We start from the raw sequence: 15,246 nt of genomic DNA, 5'->3' as shown, positions 1-15,246 counted from the left end.
AATAAAATAATGAACAATTAAAAAAATTCTATAAATAAGTTATAAACAGTCATAAAAAACTGTTTATAACTTTATTTAACTAATTTTTTCTGCCAAAAATCCACAAAGTTCCTCAGTTCTACCTTTGATGTTACCAGAGCCGTAGTTGGGGTTTGCGGGGCCCCAGTGCAGGTTGTACCTGTGGGCCCTGTTTGAAATTGTGTAAATTGTACAAATAAACAATGATTTAAGTTTTTTTTTCAGATTTGTAGATGTACAGAAACAGAAACCGAGTTCAGGTACAGAAACTGAATAATCAAATGTAAAATGGCATCGCATAGTCTTCACAGTATAAATTAAATATAGATTAATTCTTGTTAAAATTGCAAAAGTAATTCAGTCAAGAACAGTAAGTGATTTTTTCTCTGTTTTTCCTTGCATTAACATTAAGGACACCGACTGCAGAAGAAAAAAAAAAACGGCGGCTGAAACACATCGCCTTTGGATGTAGAAGAATAGTGAACGGGGTATTAACGTGACGAAAACAGAACTGTTTTGTCTATCTTAAATTTAGCTTTCAAACACCGCACGCCATTTGTGTGATGGTTGGTATGATTTTTACAAAATATAGTGTCAAAGTAAAACATTTTCTCAGAGGGGCCAAAGGGGCTGTTTATTTACACAGAGATGGTTTATTTATTTGTTTAGACCTGGCTTCAATACGCATGTTCATTAGTCATAAGAAAGAAATCGCAGTGTTCTCTCACTCTTTTATTTGGAGGTAATGAAAAATGACAGTGTTCTCTGCGTCTGGCCGTAGCGGTGAATTTATCACCTGTTTAATTTCACACTCTGCTAGTCTAAAGTCAGCCTCATTGTAGACACTGACAAAGCGATATGAGAGAACCAAGCATCACCTTAGGGTTGTGGCCCGCTTTTAATTGAATATACGTTTACTAAATAGGATTATGCATTGGAAATAGCAACATAATAGTGTATAAAGCATCAGTACACGCTCCGGATCACCCACAGGAGAAGAGTTTGGGAGAGGGCAAACTGGAGAGAGTGTGCAGTCATCAGTTACACACAAGTATCTACTCATAAAGAACTTCTGCAGGCTGTCAGGATTCCCTATTGCTCTTTATGTTTGCAGCATTACAATTACTCTAAGTTACTGTCCAGGTCTTTCAGTAATGCCCAGCTACTTGAAATCCCAAGTAAACCGAAAACAACAAACTAGGGCTGGGATTTATAGCTTAAAAAAGGTAACTTTTTTTCAGTTTTTATCAGAACTGATATAGTGATTTATCTGAATTATTATTCTTATTGTTTTTTTTAATAATTCTAAAACAGTAAATATCTAGTAAATATATTTACATATAAATAAAATATGTGAATATCTAATTAAAATTATTTTCCACAGTATTCTTCACAAAATTAACACACAAAATAAATATTTAATTTGTATTTATTTCCCCTAATATAACAATACATAGTAATAATAAGCAATATTTATCTACATGTATTTTAAAATAAAACATTAATATGTGAGTGATTTGCATGAACATTCTGAGCGCTGATGAATTGTTGAATCCATTTTGAATCAAATCATTGAAACAGTTTGAACTGATTGGCATGAAATGAATCAAACTTTCCAATTCTATTGCCAATTTTACTACTGAAGTTTAAATCTAAAGATGCTCTGTCTTAAAGAAATAGTTTACCCTAAAAATAAAAATTCTGTCACAATTTAATAAACCTCATGTCTTTCCAAACCTGTATGACTTTCTTTCCTCTGTGGAGCACGGAAGACAATATTTTCAGGAAAAACGTTTTGAGGAGTGTCCATATAATAAATGTTAATGGGATCCAAAACACCATTAGACATCATTGACTTTCATTGGGTGGACCAAAAAACACAGAGACATTATTTAATGTGTCGTTTTTTGTGTTCTGTAGAAAAAAGAAAGTCATACATGTTTGGATCAACACGAGAATGAATAAATAAAGGTGAACTTTTAATTTTGGAGGGTAAATTATATTTTTAATATTCTCAGAGTCATTAAAAATGGCCCAATCCTGCAACCCTCTATCCAGCTGATAATGAAGGCCAAAAGTCTGTGTGTGTGTGTGTGTGTATACCCATAGTTTGAGATACAGAGGTCAACAACTTGTGATGAATGTGAATGTTGACTCTCGAGGGGAGAAATGAAAAAGAGAGTGAGGAAGAGAGAGGTAGACAAGATGTGTGTGTGTTTGTGTGTTTGCGCCAAAGTGATGTGTGACATTTAGAAGGTCTGTGTGTGTGTGTGTGTGTGTGTGTGTTTTCATGGGAGTTATGCATTCACAGTAAGGCATCCCAGCCACCTGCAACAAACTAGCAGTTAAGTCTGAAGGTCACTATCCTCACTGCTCTCCCGCCTGACATTTTTTTCCCTGTTCTCACCGTATCTCTCTCCTCTCCCCGTCATCTATCTCTTCATCGGCCAGAAAAACCTTTCACCTCTTGATGGTACCATCTGTTTTTTTCTACTGGAGTTATTCTGTGTCTGTTTACCCACTTTGCTTTCACTCTAGCTCGCTCTTTATTCCTTCAGCTCTCCGTCTTAATGGAAAACCCATGGCTAAATGTACCCCGCAAGTACATGATTGAGTAAAAAAGCTGGGAAAGGGCTTTGAGGACAGCTGATGTGTACATCTTGGTGTTTGCTAATTGAAAGGTTCATGTGCAGCACAGGTGATGGTGACATCAAAGGACCGAAACTAATTAGCACCTCCTCACCTACCCGTATTCACTCACTCCACCAGGTTTATTTATTCACCTTTCTACATTGCATTTTTTTTGTGCTAACGCACAACCGAACCGGGAACGTGACTGCTTTCATCTTGTGCTTAGCTTGCACAATTTGGCTTAGGTGGCCCGGAAAGCCTCGTATATGGAAATGATTGCCGCTACTGCTCAGTGGTCAGGTTTATCAGAGTCAGAGTTTAGAAACCTTCATTTAAGCGTATTATTTACTGTATTGCTGATGAGGGGATGAGAACATGCATTGAATCTGTAATGGGTCTTTGCAGTGCAAAACTGCCTTGTGCTATTGTAAGCGACTAACATTTCTCATTATATCAGGTCTGTTTCATATTCAAACGTAAGCAGCACATTTATTCATATGCTCAAATTACAGTTTATAGTATTTACACTGTGTGTAAGCAGCACAATGCTGTGTTGAAGAAGCACAGCTGCAAGATTTTTATTTCTAGTGCTGAGCTCATTTTTACTGTGCAAAGTGTGCTTGACTTAGCAGAAACCACTTAAAAATTAAACAAATGTATCAACAACATTTTATTATCAATATTGCTTTTATGAAGCAACATAATGAAAACTACATGATCCCTTAGAAATCTACAATTTTTTATATACGTAGCTGATTTTGGTGCTCAAGAAACATTTCTTATTATTATACATGTTAAAAAGAGTTGTGCTATTTAATATTTTTTCAGAAACTGACATTGTTTTCAAGGTTCATTTATATAATTGAAATTAATACTTTTATTTAGCAGGGGTCTATTAAATTGATCAATGACAGTAAACACATCTTTTATAATGTTGAAAAAGATTTTTCAAATAAAAAGAATATTATAGATCAATAAGTTAAATTATTTAAAATATGTTTTTTTTTTCAACTTTCTATTCATCAAAGAATTGTAAAAAAAAAAAAAATCTTAGAATTTCCACAAAAATATTATCAACATTGAAAATAATAAGAAATGTTTCTTGAACACCTAATCAGAATATTATAATGCTTTCTGAAAGATCATGTGACACTGACGACTGGAGTAATGATGCTGAAAATTCAGCTTTCCCATCACAGGAATAAATTACATTTTATTAAAATAAAAAACTGTTAATTGTAATAATTAACAATATGGCTGCTTTTACTTTGTTTTACTGTTAGTTTTTTTTATCAAATAAATGCAGTCTTGGTAAGGATAGAAGGCTTATTTCAAAAACTTAAAAAAATCTTAAATGTATATTATTATTGACGTAATTGAGTGTATTTGTTGTGAAAGTATGTGTGGTATGAAACAGATCTTGTGCTTCCCCTCTGCTTCAGACAGTTTGTAATGGTTTTCTGTGCCTTAATAATAGGCAATTGGTGAAAAAAAAGAGAAAGGTTGTAATAATCATAATCAAATGCTACATTCTTTCCCCTTGGAGTCTCTTGGCTGATCTTAACAAGACTCTGCCCTAAGGCATAAATTCAGCTCTGCTCACGTTAAACAAAATACAAAATCTCTTCATCACAGCATTGGATCGCTAATGCTCTGAAGCAGAAACCTGATGTCTACACAGTGAGTGCATTTGCTCTCTGTATCACTGTGGCCAGGGCTTCAGGCTTGAGTGCTTTCATTGTTTCTAGGCTGGGGCTAATGAATTGAATGGCCTCTACGAGTATCGACCCTGCAAGGCTGTCAGTGTGGATTGATAAGACGTATCAGTGCTGGCCAACCCCTAGCCTTTACTTTATAATCTGTTTAAGGAGATTTGTTTATGCTAAGTGGCATTTCCACCTATACACAATCGATTTTCCCATCAGACTGCACAAGGTTGCCCTACCCAGCTTTGCATGTGAAGAAAAGAGCGTGTTTAACTTGCAGTGGAGACATTGGAAAGAGCATCCACAGGCAGTTTTTCCTTATTAATCAAATGGATCGACATACGGATTTAGTGTTTCCCTTATGCTAATGATATACTGACTGATTAATCGCAAGTATCTGCAGAGAAAAGACCCAAAAAGAAAGTAATAGTTGTGAAGTTACCTCAAAATTGTGAAATATTATTACACGTTGAACTATTGATTATTTGGGGGGAAAAATTGTTTAATTTAATTTATTTCTGAGATGGTAAGCTGAGTTTTCAGCAGCCATTACTACTTCATACTTCAGTCACATGATCCTTCAGAAAGCATCTAATATGCATAGATAGATAGATAGATAGATAGATAGATAGATAGATAGATAGATAGATAGATAGATAGATAGATAGATAGATAGATAGATAGAATGTGTCTTTGAATTATCTTAATTTGGGGCTTTTTTCTCAGCAAATACATATTTTTCCCTCAGTGAAGGCAAACATGCAGTTGTGAACTGCAGCAAGTTTTACAGTCTTTTTTTTATTAATGCTGCTCGGCAACTTTCATTAAAAATAACAAACAGTAATGCTCTGTTACAAAGAGGGGTGCTTTATATCTCCAGCAAGTAAGCTTTGTTGACTAATGAACTTTCATTCTAATTAAATAGGCTAGATAAGAGTGTTTAATGAGGCAACTCATCTGAAGAAAAACCCTCACGATTTCCTCACCCATAATCCCCAAAGTTTGGTTCCTGGAAAGAATCGAGATTTATCCGTTGGGGTTTCATACAGAGAAACTAACCCTGAACTCGCACCGAGATTAACTGCACCCAATATAATGTAGTGTGATTACTGACGTCACGCATGATGGGTCGTGAAACACCCGTTCGCATTGATTTCCTGTGTTAGATAACAGATTGTCCTTTCACTTCTAATCGACACATTGCTGGTGGCACACTGGTGTCTTGTTTAATTTATTTCGTTAGTGGCTGGGTATTTCCATAGCTGGTCATTATCTTGTACTTCCAGCAGTGCCTTTGCTTCAATCTTCATTCCAACGTGAAGAAAATCTCAATATTCGCTTCCATATGTGCTGAATGTTTAAATACTTTGCACTGTCCTTTAATTCTTGGCAGTAAAAGTTAAAACAAGATGCTTGAGTACCTTGGAATATTTTTTATTTTATTAGAAGACAATGTGCGGCATACTGATATGCAAATATGTGTTTGCATGAGGTCCCCAGTGTCTGCGTGTCTTATTGGTCTTTGCTCCTTGTGACTTCTAAAGTACTTATCCACTGTTGCGCTCAGATCGCAGGTCTCGTGTGAGATTGTTTATTTATCTCCCTGAAATCATTGTTAGTGATTTTATTTGTTCTTTTATGTGGTGTAAATTGAGGTTGTGCATGCGTTATTGCTCTTTGTGTGGATAAAGTGGGATCTGCCTTGTCTTTCTTATGAGGAAAACAACTGTAAATGGGTGTTTGTACTGTAAGCAGACACAATGTATTGGTGCCTCATCATTTTTACATTTAGATTACCTTTGCCATCATCTTATGGTCATCAGTGTTTATTTTTAAAACTTTTAATTTTGTAATGTTTAGCAAATCTGAAAATAAATAAAAAAGTGTTTTTTTTTTTCATTTAGAAAAAATATTATGGAATTTGATATTCACCATTTATTGGTTATAACATGAAAATAATTGTTTTATTTTAATCTCAAAATAAAAATCTATTTTTCATATTATGCATTACAGTGGGGCAAAAAAGTATTTAGTCAGCCACCAATTGTGCAAGTTCTCCCACTTAAAAAGATGAGAGAGGCCTGTAATTTTCATCATAGGTATACCTCAACTATGAGAGACAAAATGAGAAAAAAATTCCAGAAAATCACATTGTAGGATTTTTAAAGAATTAATTGGTAAATTCCTCGGTAAAATAAGTATTTGGTCACCTACAAACAAGCAAGATTTCTGGCTCTCACAGACCTGTAACTTCTTCTTTAAGAGGCTCCTCTGTCCTCCACTGGTTACCTGTATTAATGGCATCTGTTTGAACTCGTTCTCAGTATAAAAGACGCCTGTCCACAACCTCAAACAGTCACACTCCAAACTCCACCATGGCCAAGACCAAAGAGCTGTCAAAGGACACCAGAAACAAAATTGTAGACCTGCACCAGGCTGGGAAGACTGAATCTGCAATAGGTAAGCAGCTTGGTGTGAAGAAATCAACTGTGGGAGCAATTATTAGAAAATGGAAGACATACAAGACCACTGATAATCTCCCTCGATCTTGGGCTCCACGCAAGATCTCACCCCGTGGGGTCAAAATGATCACAAGAACTGTGAGCAAAAATCCCAGAACCACACGGGGGGACCTAGTGAATGACCTGCAGAGAGCTGGGAACAAAGTAACAAAGGCTACCATCAGTAACACACTGCAGTAACAGGGACTCAAATCCTGCAGTGCCAGACGTGTCCCCCTGCTTAAGCCAGTACATGTCCAGGCCCATCTGAAGTTTGCTAGAGAGCATTTGGATGATCCAGAAAAGGATTGGGAGAATGTCATATGGTCAGATGAAACCAAAATAAAACTTTTTGGTAAAAACTCAACTTGAGGAGAAAGAATGCTGAGTTGCATCCAAAGAACACCATACCTACTGTGAAGCATGGGGGCGGAAACATCATGCTTTGGGGCTGTTTTTCTGCAAAGGGACCAGGACGACTGATCCGTGTAAACGAAAGAATGAATGGGGCCATGTATCGTGAGATTTTGAGTGAAAACCTCCTTCCATCAGCAAGGGCACTGAAGATGAAACGTGGCTGGGTCTTCCAGCATGACAATGATCCCAAACACACCACCCGGGCAACGAAGGAGGGGCTTCGTAAGAAGCATTTCAAGGTCCTGGAGTGGCCTAGCCAGTCTCCAGATCTCAACCCCATAGAAAATCTTTGGAGGGAGTTGAAAATCCATGTTGCCCAGCGACAGCCCCAAAACATTACTGCTCTAGAGGAGATCTGCATGGAGGAATGGGCCAAAATACCAGCAACAGTGTGTGAAAACCTTGTGAAGACTTACAGAAAACATTTGACCTCTGTCATTGCCAACAAAGAGTATATAACAAAGTATTGAGATGAAATTTAGTTATTGACCAAATACTTATTTTCCACCATAATTCTTTAAAAATCCTACAATGTGATTTTCTGGATTTTTTTTTTCTCATTTTGTCTCTCATAGTTGAGGTATACCTATGATGAAAATTACAGGCCTCTCTCATCTTTTTAAGTGGGAGAACTTGCACAATTGGTGGCTGACTAAATACTTTTTTCCCCCACTGTATATGCATTATGCCTATATTCACTTGTAATATTTAAATATTTAAATAGATTTTAGTTTTTTTATTTAGTTTTATTGTTTTTTTTTAATTTATTTTCCATTTATTTAGACAAAGAGTTTGTATTTTAATATGTATATTTTTATACATATTTTGCATGTTGTTTATGAATTTACAGTATGTTTTAATTAAGAGATTGATGGAATATTTGTCATTTTAAAACTGCATTTATCACTAGATTTTTTTAAGTGAACTAATGAAGACAAAAACATAATCTAAAAATGAAATATTGACACACAAGTTATGCATTAACCACCCATAAATGGTCTAAATCTTATCTCACATTTGAAAATGCAAGTGAAGGCAAAAAAATTATTAAAATGGTGAAAAAGATTTTAATGTTGACAAAGTTATGCATCAGCTATCCATAAATGGACTAAATAGTCTTATTTCATATTTTAAAGTGTCTGAGTTAAGGGTTTAAGTTAGTATTAGTATAATGATTGAGTTACTTTAAGAACAGTTCAAATAGTACATGGGTACAGGGTCCTTGAAATAAAAAAAGTGTATATGTGTTTGTTCCAACAGACTGCGGATCAGGAGGCTCAGGTTCAGGATCTGAAACCTGCGAGCAGGATCGTTGTCAACGATACGGTGGATCGTGGGATGACGACACGGAAGATGACCGCTGCGTGTGTGACTTCAACTGTCAGACAGTGCCACGCAGCCTAGTATGTCCACTCACATGTCTCTCACATCGCCATTTCCAATCGAAGAGAGTGCCACCCAGGCATTTGACTTGCGAAAAAATGCTTTTCTTGTTGAATCCATTAATCGCACCGAGTTAACCTCTCCGTGAACATTTCCAGGTGTGCGGCTCTGATGGGACTACATACACCAGCGAGTGTGAGCTGAAGAAGGCCAGGTGTGAGAAGCAAATGGACTTGCTGCTCCAGAGCCAAGGTCCCTGCCCAGGTAAGAGACCACCTTTTCTTTCATCTAATATTTATGTTTTCCTCAGTTATCTGAAGAATAGCACTCCAGGAACTCTGACAGGATGGTTGTTGCAGTCACTGCAGCAGAGTGCAGTATTTCTTTGAGCTTAGGGGGGGCTTGTGTAGTCCAGACCTGAGCATTTACCACAGAGAGAGGAAGAGCGTGGCTCTGTGATCAGAGCAGTGTGAGATTCCCTCAGGCTTCAAACCTAGCTTGACTCCGCTTGCGTGCGCACATGCGCTCTCTCTTCTTTCTGCTCTCTCTCCCTCGCTCACTTTCTGCACCCCTCATCCTTTATCTATGGTTTTCTCGAACTCTGAGTTTTCTGCTTCAGAGCCTCACAGGCCCTCTAGCCAGATCAGTCATGCTCCTTCAGTGGCCGGGGAAAATAAATCCTTTTGGAAAACTTTCAACCGGTGTGAGGAGCTTTTGGCAGCTGCTTCCCATTGGCTCAGCTCAGATCAATTGAAATCTCATCGGGCCTTGCATTTGATATGCAAGCTGCAGTCTCTCCTCCCCCGATTTCTGACCCGTGCCTTTGAGAGCTGACGGGCCTCCAGAGCACCTTGCTGCTTTTTGCTAATTGGAAATTAGGTCTCTGTGACCTCTAGACAACCTTGCACTGAGTCTCCTTGCAGTGAGGATCAGAGGATGCTGTAAGCTGCCTCTCGCAATTTGTTGGCTGATTGTGACGCTCAGAGGAGATACAAGACTGTGCTGGGCTGGGTGATAAAGCTACTAAAATTGATATTTATAATATTTACTTTTGCCGTTTTTATGTATTTCAATATTTATGTACTTTTTTTTTTTTTTACCACCAAACAGCCTTTGTGCCTAATTAGTTTGAAAAATATTTTAATGTAAAATTGAAAACCCAGTAAAATCTAGTAATATTTATTTGGATATAGATATTTAATGCATGTGTGTGATTTCACTGTGTGTAAATTTCATATTAACATTTACCATTTTGATTGAATGCTCAAAACAACTAGTGTTATTTGAATATTATTTATTTTGAATTAACTTTTATTTTTATATTTTTAGTTTTCCTTTTAATTTAAGTTTTTTTTTATTCTTCTTCCACTTTTAGTAATTCTAATGTTCTTTTATGTCATGGAGAAACAAACATTACATTTTCTGTAGGAAATTGTTGTATTACTGACATTGTGATATGTTCCCACAGTTTGGCAGGCGATCTTCACTCCGTCTATGCCATTACCATCACTAATAATCTAAGATACTTCAGTCAAAATAAACATCTAAGCTGATCGGTCTCACTTTTTGGCAGCACCTTGTTGGTGTCAGAAAGGATTGTGTTGTAGAACAAATTAGTGTAGAAAGAGGATGGTGAAGAATCGCAGTGAGACGAGAAGAAAGGATTGAATTAAAAGCACCTTTGTCATAATGGACTCAGTGTGGAGAGGAGAAGTTTAATGAGGTGTGGACAAAACCCATCTCTGGAGCCACAAAATGCTATGAAAGGCACGGTGACACATCACTGGTATACCCCGGGACGTGTCCGCTCATGCCGACGGCTCCCTGATTTACGACAGCCTAGTCCTCCTTGCTCCGAACTCGAAACCACAAACCTGCCACCTCACAGCCATTCAGTTCAATGGCCTAGAGAAGAAGCACTCGAAAAGAACAAGTGTGGAAAGACTGGGGAAAAAATGACAACACAGACAAATAGGCACCTGCCATCTGCCTCCGGCACAACGTTATAGTTAAACACCGCAACAAACGTCCTCCGTATGTGAGCCGGGAGTGCTAAAATAGTGTAATTAGGTTAGAGCGAGAGTGGACTGACATCAGCACGTCCTGATTTGCGCTCTTGTGCATTTGTGTCCATAAACCCAGAGTCCATAAATCTTTGTTTGACATTGCGGCGTAGGTGTAAACGGCGCTATCTGAGACGAGAACAAATGGAGAGAACAGTCCCCTGAGAATGTGTCAAATGTCACCCTCTAGACATTCGACGAGAGGTCTATTGTTTGTTTTCACGGCTGGTAATAGCATCATTTTTTCCTGATTTTGAATTGGTGTCAGGAATAGTAAATAGAATTGTTATCTGGCAGCCAGATGCAGGCTCTCCCACCTCTGCTCCTTAAGCGATTCTTATTGTGTTGTACTAAATTACATTTCAGCTTGGATTGTTTAGTTTAATTTGTCTTAAGAATGCTGTGGATCTCAATATGTCTCTCTCTCTCCCCCACCCACTCCTGTTTGCTCTGTATCTTCTCTCTAGCTATCATATCAGCTCCTCCAGAGCTCATCGCCTCCCAGCACTGTAGCGAAACTGTTTATGGATGTTGCCAAGACAACAAGACCGCTGCCCTGGGTGTTGGACTAGCTGGGTGTCCTAGTACGTATAACCATCATGAAACCTCTTCTATCGACTAGTTCAGTGGCGTGCAGCTGAGTTTGATTTACGACATTTCATTTATAATACATTACAATAAAACACAATTATTAAAATTTTACTCATTTTTAATTTTCTGATTTTTGTCTTCACGATGCGGCCAATCAAAACAAAACTCTTAAACTATAAGCATACATTTTCATAATAATAAATATTACAAGATATTTATGTTTAATTATCCAAAATGTGAGTGGATGAACTTTTAGTTACCACAGTATTAAAATTCTGTCCGATTCTAAACGCTTATTTTCTTTTAATGGCCAATAACAGATAAATGGACAATGTGCTGTTGCACTTTGTAACCCCGACCACAATCTAATCTCATAAATCCAAAATATCACATCCACTATATACAATATTAAACGCTAAATATGGTTGGGTACATATTATAGATAGTGTACCACTAAAAACCTTTCTTCTTCTTTAGGTGTGTGTCAGTGTAACCATTACGGCTCATACAGAGGCACCTGTGACCCATCCACCGGCCAGTGTTCCTGTAAACCCGGCGTCGGGGGACTCAAGTGCGACCGCTGCGAGCCCGGATTCTGGAACTTCCGAGGCATCGTTACAGAAAACATGAGTGGCTGCACACGTAAGCATCCCTCTCTTCTCTCTTCTCTCTTTCCTGGTGATTTGCTTTTGTGGCATTTTCTGTTAAATGTGTTAAATGTTCCTTTCTAATCCAAAATCCGAAGTGACAACCTACTCGTTTAACGTGTGCTATCCTTCCGGCCTCAAATGCGATTTCTGTCAAAACAAGCGTTTCGAGTTAAGCCTCCGAGCCACTGCTGGTAATGGAAACTGCGAAAGAGTGCAACGTGGCTTGACCTATAAGTTCTGCCTACAGACCAATAATGCTCTGATGCACGCATTTGTGTGTTTTTATGCCGCTACAAAGACGAGTTTAGAAAAACAAGCGTGATTGAAACAGTTTATGCTCTGTCCCAGGGGTTCTCGGAGCATTAGCACATTCTGTAGCCACGTTTGTTCTCACCCCAGGGCTTCTTGACCCCGCTTTGAACTCCACCAGGCTGCAGTCATTGACACAGAGCGAGAGCTATTGCTGTAGCTGTGGGGTCACAGATTGGAGCAGCTTCAGATTGCCTGCATGTATTTGGCGAATGTGTGGATGTTTTTGTCAGAGTGAAATTGAAGAGAAAGAGACAAGGAATCTAATCAAAACTGTTCAACCAGTTAAGGCTGACAGCCCTCTCCCTCTCTCTCTCTTCCTCTCTCTCTCTTCCTCTCTCTCTCTCTTCCTCTCTCTCTTCATCAGCATGTAACTGTGATGGAGTGGGTTCGGTTCGTGACGATTGTGAGCAGATGTCAGGGCTGTGCTCATGTAAGCCTGGAGTTAAGGGCATGAAATGCAACGTGTGCCCTGACGGCAGCAAGATGGGAGCCAACGGCTGTGACAAAGGTAACGCCGGGATTTTAATTAGCACAAAACTCAGACAGTCTCTCCAGGATTGCAATTCTGATGCAGCTACGTTATGGTTTTATGAATTATAATTAGGTCTGTTTTTCGCAATGTTGGGTACATGTAGAAATAATAAAAATGACGGCACTGGTTAATTAATAGTCTTTGTTAATTAAAAGTGTTCTGACAAAAAAGGCTTTTAGTGTCATGTCAGAACCATGGCATAGTGGTAAGATCTCATTGGGATGTGAGTTTAAATCCGGCAGTAAGCATCAAATAGTCTGAGGTAGCAATTAGCAATGTATCTGGTACCAACTATTATTAATTTTATTTTGGATGATTAAAGCCCACTGTATTTTTCATATTTATATTACATTAGCCATCATTCAACACTCACTGAAAGTTAACACTTAAAACACTAATAATTGAATAACCCTGTTAAATGTAATATTTAGCAAGTCTGAAAATAAATATACATTTTTATACATTATAATTTTGCCATGTTTTAGAATATGATTACATAATTCAGACAAAATATTATGGAATATAATATTGACCATTTACTGGTTGGTTTTATTACATGTGTGACGACCCCGGGCTGGACTCCGCTTCGTCCACGGTGAAAGCTGATCCGGTGATCCACAGCGCAAAATTGTTGTATTTCCTCAGCAACCTGCACAGATCAGCTCCAGACATGACGAAGTAGATATATCGTCCTCTTTTGGAAGGCCAAACAAAGTAGTTTCGCTTTCACAACGAAACACACAGCGCCTTCACGACATGGCGGTAGCAACAACAATACTACAGCGAGAATAAAAGTTACGCCTTCTTTCTTTGTGTGAACATTTGGGTGGCATTATGCGAATCTTCCCACATCGGGACGTAGACATGTGGGGGTGTGTTAGAACGAGCTGTTTTAGGTAGGTGTGGCTGACTCTTAACTTTTATAAAGAATATCTCTTTGGATTTGAGTCTTTAGTCTTTGCAACTTTACAGATGTTCTTTATGCACCAAGAGCTTGTAACACTCTAAAGAGAAAACTAAAAATTTAAATCGCATCATATGACCCCTTTAAATAAAAATCTTATTTAAATGTCTAATAGTATCTTATAAGATATTTAATATCTGTCTTAATAAAATAATAATTTTATTTGAATAATTAATTTCATTTCAATGAATTATTAATTATTATAATTATTATAAAAGCTGATACTACAGTATACTATCATATACATTAAAAAATAGAAATGGAAATAGAAAGCCCATTTTAAAAAAATCCAAATAATTATCTACTTTATACTAAATATTCTGGCATTATTAACAAATGGTTGTAAAACTATGTTTTAATTTGTTCTACATTCGGCTGTATGCTATAATCAGAATAAATCAATGGAGTTCAAATTTGAATCTTCAAATGCACACCAGGGGTGACAGTGAAATGCTATCCTGATGTCACCCCCTGTGTTGGCATGGTGAGTAGAATGAAGTCACCGTCAGCTATTGACAGGAAGTGAAGAGTTTAATGAACTCAACAGTCCCAGCATAGAAGTGTTCATGCAGCGTCCCTGCCAGATAAAAGCTGCCACATGAAAGTGCAGAAGAGGAAGCCAGTCAATGCTGCAGGCCAGGCAGTGCAGCCCAGCGCTCTGATGTCAGAGTAAAGAGTAGACTTCTGTGGCAGGCGAAGTCCCGGCTCTGCTACTGATGCAAGTCCAACTTTCTGATGAATATCTGTGGTGGAGGTCGCAGGGTTCGTATCAGAAGTGGATTAACAAGTAGCCTGCACTTAAATTACCAGCATATATTGTGTTTTGTGGTGATGGTTTCCCCACATGTTTGTCAATGACACCCTCAAAAAGATCCTTTTTGTTTTAGTACTAAATATATGTTAGGTATTAACCAGAGGCCAATCTATTCTACAGGACCTGAGGCACCCAAGTCCTGTGATGAGCTTGTGTGCCACTTTGGGGCATCATGTGTAGAGGTGAATGGACAGGCTCACTGTGAGTGCCCGTCACCAGATTGTGATGAGAAAAACAAGCCCAAGGTGAGCTTGCATAAGTCACAGATCCATATTCTACACCTACTGTAATGATGAAGATTTCTTTTCTAATAATAGACATGGACATGTTTGTGGACAGGTATGTGGTTCTGATGGGGTCACCTATGCAGACCGATGCCAGCTGAGGACCATCGCGTGCAGACAAGATAAGGAGATCACTGTGGATCATTTAGGCCAGTGCAAAGGTGAGATTAGCTCTTGAAATCAGATGTATTTGTTTTTTGGCACTAATGCATACAGATGTCTAAGAAATGTGTAAATGATAAATTAAGAAAGTTGTTGGATCATGAACCTCTATTTCTGTCCTCATGATTCCTTTAACTGAAAAAATACTTCATTATTGTTGTCTTTTTTCCAGCAAAATATTACAAACATGAATAAGCCAAGATAAACAGGCTACTTGA

General features: G+C 38.0%; 1 protein-coding gene across 1 annotated transcript in view; it reads left to right on the top strand.

Moving 5' to 3' along the window:
- LOC107593945 (agrin-like) overlaps positions 1–15,246 on the top strand; it is a 299,089-nt gene that overhangs the window by 238,918 nt on the left and 44,925 nt on the right. The window contains exons 11-17 of the mRNA XM_016283847.1: positions 8,534–8,676; positions 8,815–8,920; positions 11,187–11,303; positions 11,788–11,952; positions 12,637–12,780; positions 14,703–14,827; positions 14,922–15,027. Of these exons, the coding sequence (XP_016139333.1) occupies positions 8,534–8,676; positions 8,815–8,920; positions 11,187–11,303; positions 11,788–11,952; positions 12,637–12,780; positions 14,703–14,827; positions 14,922–15,027 (906 nt within the window). The remainder of the gene's footprint in view (positions 1–8,533; positions 8,677–8,814; positions 8,921–11,186; positions 11,304–11,787; positions 11,953–12,636; positions 12,781–14,702; positions 14,828–14,921; positions 15,028–15,246) is intronic.

Source organism: Sinocyclocheilus grahami, unplaced genomic scaffold, assembly GCF_001515645.1.
Source record: "Sinocyclocheilus grahami isolate Dianchi unplaced genomic scaffold, SAMN03320097.WGS_v1.1 scaffold177.1, whole genome shotgun sequence".
Lineage (NCBI taxonomy): Eukaryota > Metazoa > Chordata > Actinopteri > Cypriniformes > Cyprinidae > Sinocyclocheilus > Sinocyclocheilus grahami.
Note: the sequence above shows the minus strand (reverse complement) of the source record. Positions and strands in the feature narration are given on the sequence as shown.